Source organism: Periophthalmus magnuspinnatus, chromosome 7, assembly GCF_009829125.3.
Source record: "Periophthalmus magnuspinnatus isolate fPerMag1 chromosome 7, fPerMag1.2.pri, whole genome shotgun sequence".
NCBI lineage: Eukaryota > Metazoa > Chordata > Actinopteri > Gobiiformes > Gobiidae > Periophthalmus > Periophthalmus magnuspinnatus.
In genome coordinates this window covers 30,067,621-30,088,236 of record NC_047132.1, presented here as the reverse complement: position 1 = coordinate 30,088,236, position 20,616 = coordinate 30,067,621, and the positions used below count along the sequence as shown (strand labels likewise).

Genomic DNA, 20,616 nt, shown 5'->3' with positions numbered 1-20,616 from the left:
AAACCATTCATAATCCTTATATACATGTAAGTCTATACATTATATACATGTTTAAAGAGGCCTGAGTGAAAGTATAAACTGATTTATTCCTGCCCTTTTCCCCAGTGCTAAATCACACATTTTATACATTGTTTTTTTCATTATTTGATCAAAATATGTATGATTCACTTACATAATTCCTCTATTAAACCTTAATTATACAATATTGTTACATTACCCTGTTGAGTTACTTAACATCTCCATCTGTTTCATTTCTCATAAAGAATATTTTTTGTTAATTTTTTGTTTTGTTTTCTATTTGAAAGGCTTTATATTTACACCTATTTTAATCCCACTGGTAAACTGTTCCATAGTCTAAGCCCAAATACTGAAGCATAAAAGCTTTTCTTAGCTGTCCGCACGCTCAGTTTTGTGTCTTTCATTATTCACGTTATTCTGGAAGTCGCCGTGGTTGCTGCCGCCGCCGCCGCCATCGTCATTCGGGTTGTATTATTTTGCATGGGGCTGTAAATGTTGTTTTAATGTCGCCATAGAATCAGGGCAGTGTTGACGTGTTGATCACATGACGTTTTACATAAATCAGCCTAGTTTATATCAGATTTTAACTGTAAAACTCAGACTTGAACTTTAACAGCCACATTAAATCAATAACATCTGCAGCTTTTTACCGAATAAAAACTGTGTAAAAATCAAAGGTTTACTGTCAAAACCAGACTGAGAGAGACTTATCCATGTGTTTGTCTCCAGTAGATTAAACGACTGTAACGTCCTGTTCACTGGACTCTCCAAACGAGCCTTAAGACAGAACAGAACATCCAGAACATCCAGAACATCCAGAACACTGCTGCTCGGGTCAGGACTAGAACCAGGAAGTACTTCACACATGTGTCCTGTGGCTCAGGTCTCTGGCTCCTGTGGCTCAGAGACTTTAAAGCAGCTCAGTGTGAACAAGTCTCTCCATGGACCAGCACCAAAGAACATCTCCCACATGAGCCACATGAACCATCTCACATGAGGAGGACTAAACCAGGACTGAACCAGGACTAAAGCAGGACTAAACCAGGACTAAACCAGGGCTAAACCAGGACTAAAGCAGGACTAAACCAGGGCTAAACCAGGACTAAAGCAGGACTAAACCAGGACTAAACCAGGGTGAAACCAGGACTAAACCAGGACTAAACCAGGGTGAAACCAGGACTAAACCAGGACTAAACCAGGACTAAACCAGGACTAAACCAGGACTAAACCAGGACTAAACCAGGACTAAACCAGGGCTAAACCAAGACTAAGCAAGGGATTAAACCGGGACTAAATCAGGACTGCACCAGGACTAAACCAGGACTTAACCAGGTCAAAACTGGTACTAAACCGGGACCAAACCGGGACTAAACCCAGGACTAAATCAGGTCTAAACCAGAACTAAACCAGGACAAAACCAGGACTAAACCAGGACTAAACCAGGACAAAACCAGGACTAAACCAGGACTAAACCAGGACTAAACCAGGACTAAACCAGGACTAAACCAGGACTAAACCAGGACTAAACCAGGACTAAACCAGGACTAAACCAGGATAAACGTGGGGAATCAGCATTTCAGTTTTCTGCAGCTAAAACCTGAAACAATCTTTCTGAAGATGTGAGACAGGCCTCGACTTTTTGTTTAAATCCAGACTCAAAACAGTTCTGTTTATCTGTACATGTGACTGAAAGGGTTTTATTCTGCACTTTTTTTTCCTTTAATGTTAATTTTATGATGATTATTTATGATTATTTACATTTTGATTTGTTGTATTGTTATTTTAATGTCTTTTTTATTCTGTAAAGCACTTTGAATTACCTTGTGTACAAATTGTGCTGTACAAATAAACTTGCCTTGCCAAAACATTTCTCAAATTCTCCATCGAAACGAATACAATTCCCACTAAACCGGAAGTTCAACCACAAAGAAAGTTTGTTTACGGAGCCTTTAGAGACAAAAGTGGGATAAGGTCAATAAACCTCTATAAATCCAGTGAAAAAAGTGAATTTGTGAACCTCCAGAACACCGAAAACGATATTCTAACTCATTTTTTACACTGTCAAGATGAATGTAAATGTAATAACCCTCGGCTGCATTAAAAATAGAACAGCTCGTCTAAGCATTAAACAAACCCATATGTTCACATTACCAACACAAACACATCATTTCAAAATAACCCACAACAATTAATAACAGCGGCAGTCGGCACAGACCTCTTCTCCATATGTTTTTCCACATCCATAAATCTAAAACGGGGCCTTTTCCAAATTTACTTTTGACTCCATCATTTACAACCAGCTCCTCCCTTCTCTAATGAGCAGCTTTCCTGGAAAATACACTCTCCCATATACAGAGCATTCAATATTTCCCGGCATTAGCTTGACATCTCGTCCTAATAAACTAGTTTTCGCTGACACCTTGGATATTACGGCTAATAATACGTCTGCCAGTTCGTGTGTTTATTATTACAAGCGTGTGTGGGCTTCACGGGACAGTGCGGAGAAGTCTTACCTGGTTTGGCGACCGAAACTCCTGGTTATTGTCATTCATGTACATGTTGTCACCATCAAACTGCGAAGACAAAATAAACAACGTCAAAAATAGAGTAAAAAAAACCACACACAAAAAACCATGTCGTATGCTTGAGTATGAGGGTAATGATTTTGTCACTGCGGTTACAGGCCTCGCGGTGTAGCAAGGCAGCGTGGGTAATTACTGCTCGTCAGCGGGGCCGGTAATTAGACGATACATAGCTGAGAGACGGGCTTTCCCTGTGGACTTGAGTGTGAACGTTTGTCTGCGCCGATCCAGCCCCAGAGCCGTGTGCGGTGCTGTCTAATCAGGAAGACAGAGGACGGGAGCCAAGACACTGTTAGCGCAGGGTTAGGCTAGTGCTAACAGCTTGTGAACTTTAGCATTAGCGGTAACGGAGCGCGGAGCAGGGAGCGCGGCGTAAAAGTGTCCAGCGGATTTCATTTCGTTAACTTCTTCACTTCTTCATTAACTATCTTTATTTATACAGATTGAGACCAGTGAGAGCACCAGACTGAGAGCCAGGGGTTTCTACATCGCTAAGGACATTGAACGCAACACGCAGTATCACATGGTCCACCTATGTCAAACTCAGGCCTCGGGGCCAAATCTGGACCGCGGTGTAATTATATTTGGCCAAGTGAAATCATATCAGATGTGCATTAGAGCTGTCCCGCTGGTATATAGAGCATGCACCGCTAGTACTACAAATCCCAGAATGCTTTGCTAATATGCTGTAGTCAAGACCACACCCCTAAGAGCGCCGCTCCTTTTCTGTTGATGCTCATTAGCAACCAAGCTAATCGTCACTTTGGCCAAATTAATCTCTACAGAGAGAGAGAGAGAGGGAGACATAATTATTTGACTTATTTAAGAAATTAATTCTACTGATGTGTCTTTTATTTCAAATTTATTTTATCATATGTTTGTGATATCAAACTTGAGTTGTTCCATATTTTGTGTTTTGTTTGTTCCACAAGTTTGTTTCTATATGAAAAAGTTAAATGTTACACATCAGGTGCAGTACATTTTTCAGTAAATATTGAGTTTGTCCCGTGAATTTGTCTCAGTTTTTAATTTTGGCCCACAGTGGATTTGAGTTTGACACCCTGACATAGTCTATTTAACTTTTTTTAATTTTTATTTTTTTATTACAAATTCTACACATAATTAACTCGTCAGTCTTATTATTATTATTATTATTATTAGTTAACGGTTCTGTTCATGATTTCTTCAGTACTCTTCTTTTAAAATTAATTTTATATTTGATTTTATTTACGTATTTCCTTGTATCGTGATTTAAAACCCGCGTACAAATCATTACAAGACGTGGATAAATTTAATGTCACACTGTGGAACATTAACAAAGGAATAACATCACCACGGAGACAAGCAGCTGGCACACTTTCCACCGGAGAAGTTACACAGTGCATCTTTACAGAACTGCATTAAATAACAGCAATAATGTCGCGTTGGAGAATTTTTCTGCATCACGATTCTTTGGCAGATGTGGATATCGGCGCCGATACTGTAAAAAACTGTTGGTTCAGATATCGGCTTGCAAATATCGGTTAAAATATCGATTCAGCCGATATCCTGGTTGGACATATAAATCGTTTACTGGTTGTAGTCGGCTCAGAAAGTGTCAGAATGTTTGAGTTTTTATTCAAACAAAGCTGTTCTGTGGTTACTTGCGAGAGAAAAACAGTTATACGACACATTTGGATCAGTTTTGTCTTATTTTATTTTAGTTTTAAGGAAATAAATGCTGTTTTCAGACTGATATCGGCAAAGTATCGCTACCAAAATCGGTATCAAAACTGGAAAAGCTGGACCGGTGCATCCTAATACATTGCATTTTAGGATTTTTTTTTTTTATAACGTACGTGTCTTGAAGGTCTCTTATCTCACCACACGGTAGAAATAACCAGGTATGCATTAAACAAGTTTTATGAATTCAAAATGTCACCACTTCGTCCATCTTGTGCTTCCACTGCATCTTTTATAATGAGCTAAGCCACGTAAAAGACAGAAATATCCCGCCGTAAAAGGTGACTATAAAAAGGCCTAGTAACTCTTCGCATTTTCAGATTTTCGTCAGGTTCTGTAATAGCTTCTAACTCCATAAACCCGGTCTATAGCCTCACATGTCAATTCAGAGTTTATATGGGTGATTTCTATGGTGAAAATGAGATTCGGCTCCACAAACCACTCTGTAACTGAACCTGTCCACTGTCAAGGTGACTGAGGAGCGGGAGAGAGCGGCTGTATAATGAAACGCCCTTGGCTTTAAGAATGAGCCTTTGTCAGAGCCAACTTACAGGGAATACGGGATCGGGCCGGATAATAACGCTATTGAAAAAGCCCGTCGAAAAACCTCAACATGTCAAGTGACGAGTGCAGTTCGCGCGTGAGAGGCAGGCGAGGATACGGTAACGTGATCAAAACGACACGACGTTCCTCCTCGGATTCCTCACGTCTGAAGAATTCTGTGGCGTTTTTTATGAACTAGGAGACGACTCAAAGCAGAACGGATCGCGGGTGTGTTGTTTGAACTTACGATCTGAACAGCAACTCGATATAAACGAGACATAAAACAAAACTATACAAACAGCTATAACGTAAAAAGCCCATAATGTTAAAACTTCGTGAACGTTTGCATTTTTATACAGCGTTTTTTTTCCACTTTTTAGTCACGCAAAGTGGTTTAAATTAAGAAAACGCTCCGAAATTCACACGCACATTCGTACAAGGCGGGTTAAGTGTCTTGCCCAAGGACACAACGACAGTATTTGACGACACATAACGCAATACGGAACAGAAAGGAACATATTCAACTGTTTTTTTATTTAAGCTTTGGACGGGAGAGAAGGTGACAGAGAGTGAAAGAAGGAAAGGAGGTGAGAGAGAATGAGAGTGAGGGAAAAGAGTGAAGGAAGAGAGAAAGTCTGAGAGGAAAGAGTGAAGGAAGAGAGAAAGTCTGAGAGGAAAGAGTGAAGGAAGAGAGAAAGTCTGAGAGGAAAGAGTGAAGGAAGAGAGAAAGTCTGAGAGGAAAGAGGTCAGAAAGAGAGAGGAGAGAGACAAAGAAGGGAGAGATGGAGAGGAGAGAGAGAAAGAGTGGAAAGAAAGAAGAGATGATAATGGACACGGCCTACTGACCTGTGACGACGCTACTGTACGTGAAAAAATGCTCGATTTATCGTTAGTTTTCATCAGGATTCAAGTTTTGTTGATAAAAAAACAAAAACATACACACTACCAGTCATAAGCTGATTTTTTCTTTGCTTTTACTACTTTCGACATTTTATATGCCGTATTTTCCGGAGTATAAGTTGCACTTTTTTCATAGTTTGTCTGGGGGTGCGACTTATACTCAGATGAGACTTATATGTGAAATTATTAACATATATAATTTCATATCTTCGTTGTTGTTACACGGTCAGCTCTGCGGGGGCACTGTAGGCTCGTGTACCAGTTTCTACTCTTGTACCACTGAACGTTTAAAATTTCAACATTACGGTAATTTAAGAGACGTCTGAGAAACACTGAACAAAAACGCCCCCTAAAAGAAAATTTGTCTGATGTTCAGAAGCGACACCGAGGATGAAGAATTCAATGGATTTATTGATTTGGAGTGAGATCCAGAGTAAACTTGTTGCTTGTTTTTTCTGCTTTATTTATCTGATTAACTGTTAATATCTTACGTTAACAAACCAGACACGTGTTCAGTTCTGTCTGTGCTTCATGGAGCTGAATAAATATATAAGTGTTACTTTATTATTCAGCCTGTTGCGCTCCATTTTATTATTTTATATATTTTTTTAATTATTTTATATATTTTTGTATTTTATTTATTATATTTATTGTTATTATTATTATTATTATTATTAATATTAATATTTATTTATGTATTTATTTATTTTTATTTTTTTTTCTATTTTCATTTTATCATTATTATTATAACTTGAATTTAAAGATAAAATGTCTGTTCTTGGTCTTGGATTTTGTAAAATAAATTCCCCCAAAGTTGCGACTTATACTGTAGTCCAGTACGACTTATATATGTTTTTTTCTACATTTTTATGCATTTGGCTGGTGCGACGTATACTCCAGAAAACACGGTACATACAGAAGACATCAAATATATGAAGTAAGATATGAATTTATCTGAATTTTTACATTATTTTTACTATATAATTCCATATATCTTACTTCATATATCTGATGTCTTCCATATGTATATAAAATGTAAAAAGTCGTAAATAAATACATAAATAAAACATATATTACTCATTGTACGTTCATAATAGTCAAGCCTTGGCTGCTTTTTCCATTTTATGTATCCAGGAAACCCCACGTAAAAACACCATGACATTATCAACATGGATAAAACAAATGAACCTACTCCAAACATTACGGGATGAGGTAAACTAATGGACGGAAATGGCTCGAGTCCTCTGGGTGTAACAGAATCTGTCCACTGTAAAAGTCCAAGAGCCTAAATGATCCTGAGAGCCGCCAGAAAGAGGAATGACTGCACATTATGGAGGGAGAAAGGCCGGCAGATCAGTGTCTTCCCGGGGCAAAGTTACAGCGAGCAATGGGTGTTACACAGTGGAGCGCACAAACAAACACGTATGTAAGTGTTTGACCGTGTTACAACAGTGTTCCGCACCATTAGAGTACTCAACGTTTTGATTTAAGATGCACCGATCTGGCTTTTTCAGTTCCGATACCGATTCTGACGCTGTAGCTTTAAGGATCTACCGATTCTCTACATCAACAATACTGGAAACAGCATTTATTTCCTTTAAACTGAAATAATATGAGACTAAACTGATCCAAACGTAGATGATGTAAGATGTTTTTGATGTATTCCTCAGTTAACTACTTTGTTTAAATAAAAATTCAAACATTCTGAGACTTTCTGGGCAAACTACGACCAGGAAATAGTCTTATTACATCAAAGTCCAACCAGGATATCGGCTGAAGTGATATTTGGAAGCCGATATCTGACAACAGTATCGCTGATTTTGATGATTGATGGTCCCTCGTTCAAAAAATAACCCGCAATAGACGAAATCCATGAAGTATCAGCTTTATTTTTTACAATTATTCTCTATGTTTTTTGCTGTAAAACCCCTCACCACACACTTTATACACTTTTCTCACACAGGCGTTAACATTTTCTCACATTTCTCTCTCGTTTAAACTCTCTCAAAGTTCAAACCTCCGTAGGCGCCTTCGAACGTTTCATCGACATTGTGGGTTTTGTCGGGGAGAAAACAAATTGCAAACGTACAGCACTTCAGAGTCACACTGCGATCCAACGTTTATGTAAATTTGTCTGAACACATTCTGTACTGTACAGGAGACACGGCACGGAGGAGACTGATGGACAATGGTCTACAGTCCAACAGCCAATCAGGACGCAGGACACAATGCACGATCAGACGATGTAAAAAAGCATGAAAAATCTCACTAAAAAAATCCGCGAAACAGCGAGACCGCGAAAGATGAACCAAGATATAATGAGAGACAACTGTAATTCTGTATCGTTTTGAGAGCTCTAAAATGCGTTTTCCCTTACCCCCTATCCCCGCCCACATCCCTGTACTTCAGAGTGACACATGTTGGATTAAAAAATGCCACATATACAAACATAAAAACTTAATAAATGAAATAAAAATCAGATTCTTGCTACAGTGAAATGCCATTACGAAGCCGATGGTATATTTCCTTTATTAAGTCGTTTTAAATCAATATCGTTTTTATCTAAAATGAGAATCGATGCGCTTCGTAGTTTTAACGTAAATGCCGTCAAAAAGCGTGCGTCTTATTTAAAGAATTCAACCCACAACTGTCACTCTTGATTACTCTGACTGAGCCTTACAAATGCAAAAACGGAGGCTCGCTATTTACTTTGAAGCTAACCATGACGCTAATGTAGATAATGAAACGGTGGCTGAACGGCTGGTGTTTTTCTTTCGCGCCAACGCCACCACAGCTAGCCTCAGAGAAACTGGGGGAAAAAAATGGCGTAGACCTCGACTCTGACATAAAAAGACGTTGTTGGCAGCTATCGGAATAAGTTTACCAGCGATGATGCCAACCAAAGTTTCAAAGAACATGTTTTTCAAAGCGTTAAAAACCTACACAACGGCATTTTTAAAACACAAAACAGACAAAAATCAATTCTTATCAGCGTGCCCAAAAATAGGTTTTATTCACTCCTATTTTATAACTTTAAAAAATAAAATAGAAGTTAGTACGAAAAACGTTTCTGCAGCGCCACAACTGTGTTAGATTTTCCAACTCAACTCAATTTTGCCGTGATTCCAGTTCAAGTGAACCAAAGCAAACACAAAGATGGTGAGTGAAAGATTGCACTCAGCTACAAAACAGTCAATGCGGGTTTTTTTGGGGGACTTTGTTTGATTTCTGGGGCAGGCTTGTGGAGCAGGTTAGCCACAAGAGAAAGCTGAAAAGCCAAATTATAACATACAACACCTGAAACTCAAAACACACGGCCACAAAGGCGATGTTCACATGCGGAACAAAATCGGATTATCTCATTTCTGGACAAGATTATTTCTAAAAATGAGTAATTAGAGGGTTTATGAAAGAAGGAAACACAATGATTTTGCGGTTTATTTGTCATTTTAATAACTTTAGAGGCTCCAAAAACCTCATAACGTACAGAGTTAGAGCGCGAATGTAACCGCAGACACTGTCCAAAACCACATCTCCAGACTCTATGTAAGCGAGAATCATACATTTACACAGGAGTTAAAGCCGCGCTATGTAACTTTTCTGCTTGTATCCATGGAGAGGTTATTGCTTTCCCTGGAGAGTTCAGCATTGTGGCATTAAACATATATATCTTGCATTTATTCGATGCATGTTAGTTCAAAAATACATACATACAATTCTGCTTTAGTGAGTAATGACATTTTCTCTCATAAAAATTAGTAAAAACACTAAATCTAAAAGCTAAAAGAGCTGCTACAGTTTAAGGATGACTATAAAAGAATGCAATTTAGTTAGCACTTGAGTCTAAAACAAGAAAATCAAGGTAACAGTCAAAAACCAGTGAACAGAGACGCTATAAACTGGGAGGAGGGGCCGTTTTACTCTCGCACACCCGGGATACTGTCCTGAAGAAGTTGGTCTGCAGATGGCGCTGTCGTCCTGCCCCCACTGGTAGGAAGACAGCGCCATAAACTGTTTAAATCAGGCGTCGCAGCAACAACACATGACCACTGTGAGGCCCTAGTGAGCAGTTCAAACTGTCAGGGATGAAAACAAACAAAAAATTGATGCGAAAACAAGAATCTATTCAAATAAAAATAAATAAATAAATACCTTAAAGGCCTCATATTACGCAAAATTTACTCTTCTAATGCTGTTCTCCTCAAAAACAGGCCTGGAGTTGTGTTTTGTTTCATTCACACATGTTTGAGTAACACACAAAATGCTCTGTTGCACCTTGTGATGTCATGAAGTGGTAGTTTTTCCAAGTTAGCGCCTAATTTTTTACCTTTAGTTCAGTAGAGATTGGGCAATTCCAGGACTGAAATCATCCAAATGATTCTAGTGAAGATGTATGAAGTTTAAAAACACAGTAGAGCACTTCCTGTATTACCACATGATGACATCACGAGGTGGAACAGAGTGTTTTCTGTTTGAGACAAAACCTCAGCCTAAATAGCAGGGTTTGTGTGTTAAACATGTGTGAATGAAACAAAAAAAACACAACTCCAGGTCTGTTTGGGATGAGGAAACAATATTAGAACAAATATCATGCACTTTAACTGTGAGTGGGGTCACCTCTCCGCAGATGTAACCTGTAACTTGGCCTTCTCATCATGAAAAAAGAGCAATATTGCAGAAGAATAACAAAAAAAATAACACCTCCATGGAGAAAAACACACAGAGAACCTTTCCCCAACGTTAAAAAGTTCCATAGTGTCCCTTTCCAAATAGAATAAACCACTTGTCTCATTTATTTTCCATTTTACGCCCGCAAAAAACACTCTACGCACTCAACTCATCACTTCTTCTTAACACAAACTGTGACTCATAGCGCCTTTCGACAAACAAAAAAATATGGATTACAGTTACAGTTGCCCGTGACTACATCCCGGCCTCGAAATGCCAAAAAACGCTTGAAAAGGTCAGCCATTTTGTGCTTCAACATGGCTGCTCATCATATATTTCGATGTAAAGCGGTTTGCAGCTCTCTCTCTGAATGGTCCTCTTCTTTGCTCCGCCACACTCTCCCACTTAAAATGCCAATTTATCCAGCGCTCAATGCTATCAGCGGAGCCATGACTCCACATTTACAGCAGAAAATCACCTCTTCTTGCTCTCCTCCAATGCATTTTCCCCATCCCGTCATTCTTCTCCTCCTGGTTCACACGTTTTACTGACATCCCTCCATTCTTAAAGGGCCAATATCACTCTGTTTTCTCATCTGTGTTAGAGTTTCCTCGTCAAAAACAGACCTGGAGTTATGTTTTTTTGTTTCATTCGCACACGTTTAAACGCAAAAAACCCCGCAGATTTCGCCTGAGTTCTTCTCTCAAACTGAAAACACTCTGTTCCACCTTGTGATGTCATCATGTGGTGATACAGGAAGTGCTCCGCTGTGTTTTTAAACTCCAAACGCCTTCGCTAGAATCATTTCAACTCTGGAAATCTCTACTAAAATAAAAGTAAAAGGAGCTGGTAACTTAAAAACTACCACTTGATGACATCACAAGGTGGAACAGAGCATTTTGAGCTTTGGAGATGTAAACACCAGGTCTGTTTTTGAGGAGGTAACAACATTATAACACGGCTTAAAGCACACAAGAGTCAGTTTAGTGTAATATAGGACCTTTAAAGTGCATATAATAGACTTGACAATTCTCTAAAACATAGTTAGCATGATTATATTTAAGATTTTACCAAAAAAGTAGCCTACTTTTTAAAATTTTGGCGAACTTTATAATTGTACTTGGCTGGACATGAGCAGCAAATATAACGTACACACTGGGAACTCTCTAAATGTTTGGTATTTTGTTGCAGCGCCGTCAATCAAACTTGTTGCTAACGCTAACGGGAGCAACCTCAGGGAAAGAAGACGCTTGATTTGTCTTTTATTAATGTTCATATCTCGATTTACAGACAAAATAGCAAACTAAAAACACCAGGATCACGTCAAGAGGGTTAATATGAACATTTAACACCGAAACGACGAGGTTGACAGCAGCAGTTACAGAGAGAGGCGATAGTTTTTCAATAGAAAGTGAATTGGAGCCAGAGTCGATGAAGCCGGAAGCGCGCCAAAGCTCACTGCCTATTTTAACGTAGCAGCTAGCAGGTTAGCTACGTCCATTTATATATATGTGTATTCTGTTTTTGCACGCATCTTTACTTCCTGTATTTTTGTTTTTCGCACTAAAACTATGACAAATATTTAGCACAGATACAGTCCCACTGAACCAAGTAATAATACATGAAAACCTTGTGCATTTTAAGTACTACAGTCCACATACTTCTTCTTTCAGTACCTCCACGGCACAGGCCCTGGCATCTGAGTCTCATCGCTCGTCTAATTGGGCATTCTGCCGGAGACAAGGGCCTCATTAGACAGTAATTACACACATGTTGTTTTCGGCAAACATCTCTATTTGGATTGCTTTGCATGGTAATTGTTCAGCAGGGACCAACGTGCACAAAGCTTCCCTCTGTGACACACGTGATGCAGCCGGAAAAACCAAACACGGAAAAAAAGGAGAGATAATAAATATGGAGTAAAAACGGCCGAGTAAAATACGCTCATATGACTAGAGATAAAATAAAATGGACTGAAAGGAGCACGAGGAGGATGTACATGTTATAAAAATAATGTGATTTTTATTCAGTAGAGCAGAGGTGTCGAACTCAAACTCACAGAGGGACAAAATTAAAAACTGGGACTAAGTCGTGGGCCAAACTAAATATTTACTGAAAAATTTCAACAACATCTGCATGTTTTTCAGAACGGATGGATTAAATTTGAGTGCGGCGACAGGGAGCAGATGCTAATGAGTGTCAACAGAAGTGGCGCCAACACATTTGCAAAGCATTCTGGGATTTGTAGTGTTAGAGGTGCATGAGCTATACTGGCCAGCTCTAATACATGTCTGTTATGATCTCTTGGGCCAAATATACTCATATCGAGGGCCAAAGAGTCTGACATGTCTGCAGTAGAAGTTATAAAGATGACATCACAACCTCTGGAAGTTTAATGTAGTGGTGGAAGGTACAAGTAGTAAGTACAAGTAGTAAAGTACTGCATTTAAGTAGAATTTTTGGAATTTTTATTATTATTATTATTATTATTATTAATTTCTTTTTATAGATGATCAATTCTGTCTCTAAAGACTTTAAAAAATTAATTTGCCAAAAAAAAAAAAAAAAAAAAAAGCAATCAAACCAAATGGAAGCACTTCAAAGTAATACAGATAATGAGTTTTCTGATATTTGCAGTAAACCCTGTGCCAAAAATACAAATAGATTTTTTTCTTACAGTTGGTCTGTCTATTTTTTATTTAATATTTTTTGATACAGATGATACAGACCAACAATATGCAGGTCAACTTTACAATAACTCAGCTTTTATAAATGTATAATAACATAATAACACAACACTTTGAATATGTGCAGCATGAAGTGTGAAAAAGTCAAACCTAAACATAAACAGTAAATGAGACGGATTCTGCAAAATGGACTTTCCAGAGCTTTAAATCATGTTATAGTAGTTTCCTTCTCTTTTCCCTGTCAGAGTTGTTTTTGGAGTGATTCATGTACGTTTGAGCATCTTTAATCGCTTATTTTCAAGACGCCATTTTGCCGATCAACCCACGTTTTCACCTCCAATGGTCCACGCCCACTGTAACGTACCAACTTGGTTCTGCACCGACAAATTTCAGAAACGCTTTGGATTTAAAAGTGTTTCTCTGTGTAGCCTCTGTGGATACAGCTGGAGCAGAAGCACATGAACAACAAATTTAAAGCGATCATCGAGGAAGAGGGAGATAATATACGAAGGTTTGAACTTTGAGAGTGTTTAAACGAGAGAGAAATGTGAGAAAATGTGTGAGAAAAGTGTATAAAGTGTGTGGTGAGGGGTTTTACAGCAAAAAACATGTAATAATTGCAAAAAAATAAAGCTGATACTTCACGGATTTCACGTATTGCGGGTTATTTTAGGAACATAAACCCCGCGATAAACGAGGAACCACTGTACCGTAAGTCGCTTCGGAGTATAAGTCAAAAAATGCACAATAATGAAGAAAATACGCGGTTGTTAGCGTGACTGTAATGAAGATGTGAAATTATTTACTAAGATGCGACTTACATTCCAAATATAAGTCGCATCTGAGTATAAGTCACGTCCTTGGCCAAACTATAAAAGAACGACTTTGCGACTTTGTGGATTTCGCCTATTGCGGGTTATTTTTAGAACGTAACCCCTGCGATAAACGAGAGACCACTGTACTCACTTGGTACAAATAAAAAAAAAAAATCACGCCGCTTTGTTGTTATGACACTCGCGGCGACGTCAGCTCCCATCGGACACCGCAGTTTATGGTACTTATTTCTTTTATTAAGTCGCTTTGGGTGAATATTACAATTTAAAATGTCCAAATTATAACAAAACAATCCACGGGTGTCGAGAGATTATAACGACAGAGCGACACAGACGCACAAAAAGGTCTGATTTAAAGCAGCAAAACTGATAAACGCCTGTGTATCGAGAGCAGAGAGGCTGACGCGGGCTCGAGGTTTGGATCACGCACTAAACAGACGATTGTTTTTGATTGATGGACGGCTCCCATCAGATCCTCATAAAGCCCTCGAAGGCAACATCTGTTCTGGAGGGAGGGGGCAGGCTGAGTGCTTAAGCATGTGTGGGATGGCATAAATGTCCGGTAATTAAAGAGAAAAATGACCTGACTGTGGTATAAAAACTCAATCTGGGAAAAAAAAAACACAACTAATAAACATTTTGAGTTTGCAATTATCAACAGAGCAATAATTTGGCTGCCAACAAAGGAACAAAGAGGAGCTGTGATTGACACGAGCCATTAGAAAGCTGTGTATTTAAAGATATTTTTCAAAGCCCCCGACTGTCATATAAATAAATGTGTTTGCAGTAGAATAAATGAACCAAAATACATCCTTGTCTTGTAACTGTCTTGAGGGAACAGAAGACAACTTTTTGTTTATATCCCTATTGTCACCGCTAAACAAAAGGCTACACCACCTAAAAATTGAAAAGTTTGAATCATTCTGAAGTATTGCGACGCTCGTAGAGTATAGAACGGTACACGCGGGGCTGATAACGGGGGGTAAAAGGCTGAAAACAGGGGCAAACGGGGCAAATGTCTAACCACAGCGAGCTACAGGTACTCAAAAGTATAATATATGAAGTTGTTTTATACAGTTACATCACTATCTATTTGTGTTTTCATTTTGAGGGAGGATTTTACAAGTTCTACAATGTATTTTTCTTATTCTTATTAAACGAGACTGATTTGTCCAACAGTTTATACCTGCGTTTTGGAACTATCTCTTATAATTTATATACAGTACTGCAAAATTGGAGCTGTAAAGTCACATAAGGTCAGAGTTTTAATTGCCTTTCCCTATGCAGCTAATCAACTTCCTCATTAGTAGCAGCTTCCACTGCTTAACTCCCTGCCTGGCATGTAAAAGGGTTGTTCTTGCGCCCTCTGTTGGCATGTAAACACAAACGTCTAAGTGGATTTCTGTGTGGTACAAGCAAGTGTGACGTCGCCCACAGTGTTCAGCGCCAGTCAAATGAAGCTCATCGAGGCTAAAGCAGGTATAGCGGCGAATTTGGAGACGATTTCCATATTTGGAATTCTGACCATGAGTATCATAGCAACCAAAGAGCCAATCCAAAGCGAGGCTGTTGAAGGTAATGCCCCTTCCCTCCAACTTTCTTTTTTTCTTTATTTATTTTTTATGTTTTTATTTTTATTTATTTTATTTTATTTTTATCTATTTATTTTGTATTATTTATTTATATAATTATTAACTATTTTTTAATCTTTTTTATTTGTTTAATTTTTTATCTATTTATTTTTTATTATTTATGTATATAATTATTTATTATTTTTTTAATCATTTTTATTAGTTTAATTTTTTTATTATTTTTTATTTATTTATTTTTTTATATTTTATTCAGTCATTACATTCAAAACCAACCATTATTCAACTTATATAAGGTTGTACAGAACATTTCTATCAATTTACTTGTTTTATAGATGATCATTTCTGCCTCTAAGAACTTAAAAAAATTAATTTGCCAAAAAAAAAAGCAATCACACCAAATGGAAGCACTACAAAGTAATACAGATAATGAGTTTTCTGATATTTGCAGAAAACACTGTGCCAAAAATACAAAGATTTTTATTCCTTGAAGTTGAATTAATCTGCAGTCTGTCTATTTTTTTATTTATTTCATATTTTATGAGACAGATACAGACAGACCAACTTACCTTTTATAAATGTATAATAACATAATAACACACTTTGAGTATATGCAGTATAAAGTGTGTATAAATCAAACCGAAACAACCAAAATAACTACTAATAAAGCACTTAGCAACGCTGTCAATCAAACTGGTTGCTAATGCTACCTGGAGCGACCTCAGAGAAAGAAGGCGCCTGATTTGTCTGTTATTAATGTTCATATCTTGAGTTACGGACACAAAAGTGAAATAAAAACACCAGGATCATGTAGAGCGGGTTAATACGAACATTTTAAGACCAAAATGACGAGTCTGACAGCAGCAGTTACAGAGAGAGGAGTGACAGTTTTTCAATAGAAAGCGAACTGGAGCCAGATTTGAAGGAGCCGGAAGCGCGCACACGATCACTCCCTGTTTGTAACACGTTAGCTATGTTCCAGCTTCTTATTACACCCAGCATTTTTTCATCTCAAGTCTTTCTCCACGTTCAAAACATATCACATTTCGTATTAAACCGTTAATCGCTACGGCAACTGTCAAACGTCACCGCGGATAGAGCTGTTTACGGCGCGGTTCGTCGTGCAGCTGTTATTAGTATAAAGCCAGCAGAGGCAGCAGCAGAAGCGGATGCATTTAGGATTCAAATTGAAATAGTGAGACGCAGTTAAAAAAAAAAAAAAAAAAAAAAAACAACTCCCCTGAACTTTTTGACTTTTTCATTTCATAAAAGAGAATCCATAAGCAGCCACTGTAACACGAGCCACTTTAAAAAGCCTTTACCAGAGCGCCACTCGCTAAAAATAATCTCTCACCAGGCAGAATTAATAAGGCCGATGGTACACAGCTGAGGAGAGGGTGTGGCGGTGGCGGCGGCGGTGGTGGTGCTGGAGGGGGCGGCTCATGCAATATGTATACCGCCGTACCCCCACCCCCTTCACCGCCGCTGCACTTCACATCTCCGTTCCTCTCCTCTGTTCAATTAAGCTGTAGGATCGGCCTAACAAAGCCCAACCTGAGACAGAGACTGAATTTTGATGCCGCTCCGTGTCACAGACGGTTTAAACGAGAAGAAGAAGACGGACGCGGAAGAAACCCGGGCGCAAACGGGGGATCGGGGGCGTCGAAACTTTAACGCCAGACCCACAAATGAGACGCAATCAAAACGAATGATTATGAAGCAAAACGGGAAAGAGAATGCGATAAAATGGATTAAATCATTTGGATTGTGGGGTTTTTTTGGTTGTTTTGGAGCGAGACGCAGTTTTGAACGATATCGCGAGGTTTGGGTTTGATTAAATGTGGAAACGTAACTTTAACCTTTGTCAGTGATTGGACGCGGTTCACATTGCGCGGTCTCGCTGTTTCGCGGATTTTTTTAGCACAATTTTTCATGCTTTTTTACACCGTACAAACGTGCATCGTGTTCTGCATCCTGATTGGCTGTTGGACTGTAGACCATTGTCCATCAGTCTCCTCCGTGCCGTGTCTCCTGTACAGTACAGAATGTGTTCAGACAAATTTACATAAACGTTGGATCGCAGTGTGACTCTGAAGTGCTGTACGTTTGCAATTTGTTTTCTCCCCGACAAAACCCACAATGTCGATGAAACGTTCTGCACCGACAAAGACGCCTACGAAGGTTTGAACTTTGAGAGAGTTTAAACGAGAGAGAAATGTGAGAAAATGTTAACGCCTGTGTGAGAAAAGTGTATAAAGTGTGTGGTGAGGGGTTTTACAGCCAAAAACATAGAGAATAATTGTAAAAAATAAAGCTGATACTTCGCGGATTTCGCCTAGTATGGGTTCTTTTTGGAATGTAACGAGGGACCACTGTACTGTATTTACCGGACTATACGTCGCTCTGGAGTATAAGTAAAAAAAAATGCATAAAAACAAAGAAAAAAACCTAACAAAGATGTGAGATTATGCTCTCAGATGCGACTTATATCCCACATATAAGTCGCATCTGAGTATAAGTCGCACCCCCGGACAAACTATGAAAACAAAAAAAAAAGTGCGAATATGGTACCCAAAATACGTGTTCTGAATACTAATATTGAGTACGTGTTGTGTAGTACAGTTACTCTTTCATGTAGTGGTATTCACAATATAATTTCTTTTCTAAATTAAAGGTAAAACGTGCAATTTTGGCTTTGAACTGCACATAATTAGTGAAAATATAGAAAACACTACACTATTTTTTTACTAAAATATAATGTAACCTGGTGTAAAAATATTCCAAATATTCAGAATGCAGTACTCCAATTGGCCTGTGTAACTAAATACACTTTACTGCAGGTGTTGAGTATTCTGTAACTAAATGTATTTTAAAAGTATTCTTCCATCACTGGATATGAGCCGAGCTGCGTGTTTAAAGATAAGACCCAAACTTCAGTTCAGTTAAATGTGTTTTCAGTAGAATAAATTAGCCAAAATTATTCCAAAAATACAGTCCAGACTCGTGAAAATAAAAAAAATACGATCTTTCCTTAATCTGAGTGTGTTTGTTTATCTGCAGCAGCGACATTCAAACCTGCGCTAAAGTTACTCAACAATAACAGTATATATTCTACTGCAAAAGAAGAGAAGTACTGCTCTACTGCGGTAAGTGTCAGAAACATCCTGTCTCCCAAGTAACTTTTATATTATTATTATTATTATTATTATTATTATTATTATTGTTATTATTATTATTATTATTATTATTACTGAAATATAAGTGGGTTTAAACAGTGAACAGTGCAGACACGTGAAAAGAGAAAAGCGATTTAAACAAGAACGATGGAAATGTGTTTTATGAAACGATGAATGAAAGAACAGAACGGATCAGTTTAAGACAGAGAGAGAGAGAGAAACAGAGAGAAAGAAGAAAGAAGAGAGAGAGGAGTAGGGAGAAAAACAGAGAGAGAAAGAGATACAGAGAGAGAGACAGAGAAGCAGAGAAAGAAGAGGAAAGAAGAAAGAGAGAGGAGCAGAGAGAAAAACAGAGAGAGAAAGAGACAGAGAAGCAGAGAGAAGGAGAGGCAGAGAAAGACAGGGAGAGAGACAAGAATAGAGAAAAAGAGAGACAGAGAGAAGCAGAGAGAGAGGGCAGAGAGAGAAGGAAAGAAGGAGAGACAGAGAGAAGCAGAGAGGCACAGAGGGAGGGAGAAGCAGAGAGAGAGAAAGAGACAGAGAGAGGTAGAGAGAAAGAGAGGCAGAGAAAGACAGGGAGAGAGACAGAGAGACAAGGATAGAGAGAGAAAGAGAGACAGAGAGAAGCAGAGAGGCACAGAGAGAGGGAGAAGCAGAGAGAGAGAAAGAGATAGAGAGAGAGAAAGAAAGAGAAAAAGATAGAGAGAGAAGGAAAGAAAGAGACAAACAGAAGCAGAGAGAGACAGAGAGAGAAAGCGAGACAGAGAAAAAGAAAGGGAGACAGTGGGGAAAAGAGAGAGAAGCAGAGAGACAGAAAGAGAAAAAAGAGGAAGACAGAGAGAGAAAGAGAAGCAGGGATAGGGAGAGAAAAATGACAGAGAGAGAAGCAGAGAGAGAGAGACAGAGAGAAAGACAGAAGCAGAGAGAAAGAAAGAGAGAGAGAGAAACAGGGAGAGAAGCAGATGAAGAGAGACAGAGAGAGAGAGAGAAAGAAGCAGAGAGAGGGAGAAAGAGGGACAGAGAGAAGCAGAGAGACACAGAGAGAGAGAAGCAGAGAGGCAGACAGAGAGAGAGAAAAGAGAGACAGTGAGAGAGAAGCAGAGAGCAAGACAGAGAGAAAAAGAGACAGAAAGAGAGACAGAGAAAGAGAGAGATAGAGAGAAACTTTTGTGGAGGCTATACCACTAGGCTTGTCACCATGGAGATGTTATTGCTTTCCCTGGAATGTTCTACAGTATGGCATTAAACATATCCAAACATTAAACCCAAGAAGAATGCATGTTTTTTTTGAGAGAGAGAGAGAGAGAAAAGAAAGAGTGAGCGAGAGAAAGAAGAGATGAGAGAGAGCAAGTGAGAGACAGAGTACAGTAACATTTGTACCACGCCCCTATAGCAAACAATGAACACAGGCAAACAATGAAGATGGCTTTCTCTCTCTCTTTCTCCTCTCTCTCTCTCTTTCTCTCTCTCTCTCACTCTCTTTCATATCCCATAATAAGCGCTGCAGCCCGTGGCCATGGCGACACTGCTCTGTAGTGTCAGATAAGAGCACGGGGGCCTCTTCCTGGTAAGACTCTACACACATATAAGGTTCAGTACAGGTCGTATCTACATCAGAATCCTCATTTATCTCCATGCAAAACCTCAACGCTAACAGTCCAAACATCAACATCACTCTTCAAATACTGCAAGTACTTCATACTTTTGAGGAAAAGTACACACCAACTGATCAGATAAAACTGTACGTTAGCTTGGAATTATAAAAACGACTTCGGTTTCATTGTAGAACTAATTGCTGTCAACATTAGCGCTGGGTACGCTACAGTTGTGAATAAACGTAGCCTCTAGCTTTAAGAAAAACTTCCTTATATGCAGTAAAAGTACATTCTGAAGTTTCT

The 20,616-nt window shown here is 38.7% G+C and overlaps 1 protein-coding gene across 2 annotated transcripts in view; it reads right to left on the bottom strand.

Annotated features, from left to right (window-relative positions):
* Positions 1-20,616, bottom strand: part of LOC117374071 (thymocyte selection-associated high mobility group box protein TOX-like) — a 194,796-nt gene that overhangs the window by 105,921 nt on the left and 68,259 nt on the right. For both annotated transcript variants that reach the window (XM_033970217.2, XM_033970218.2), the window contains one exon: positions 2,532-2,591. In XM_033970217.2, the coding sequence (XP_033826108.1) occupies positions 2,532-2,591 (60 nt within the window). The remainder of the gene's footprint in view (positions 1-2,531; positions 2,592-20,616) is intronic.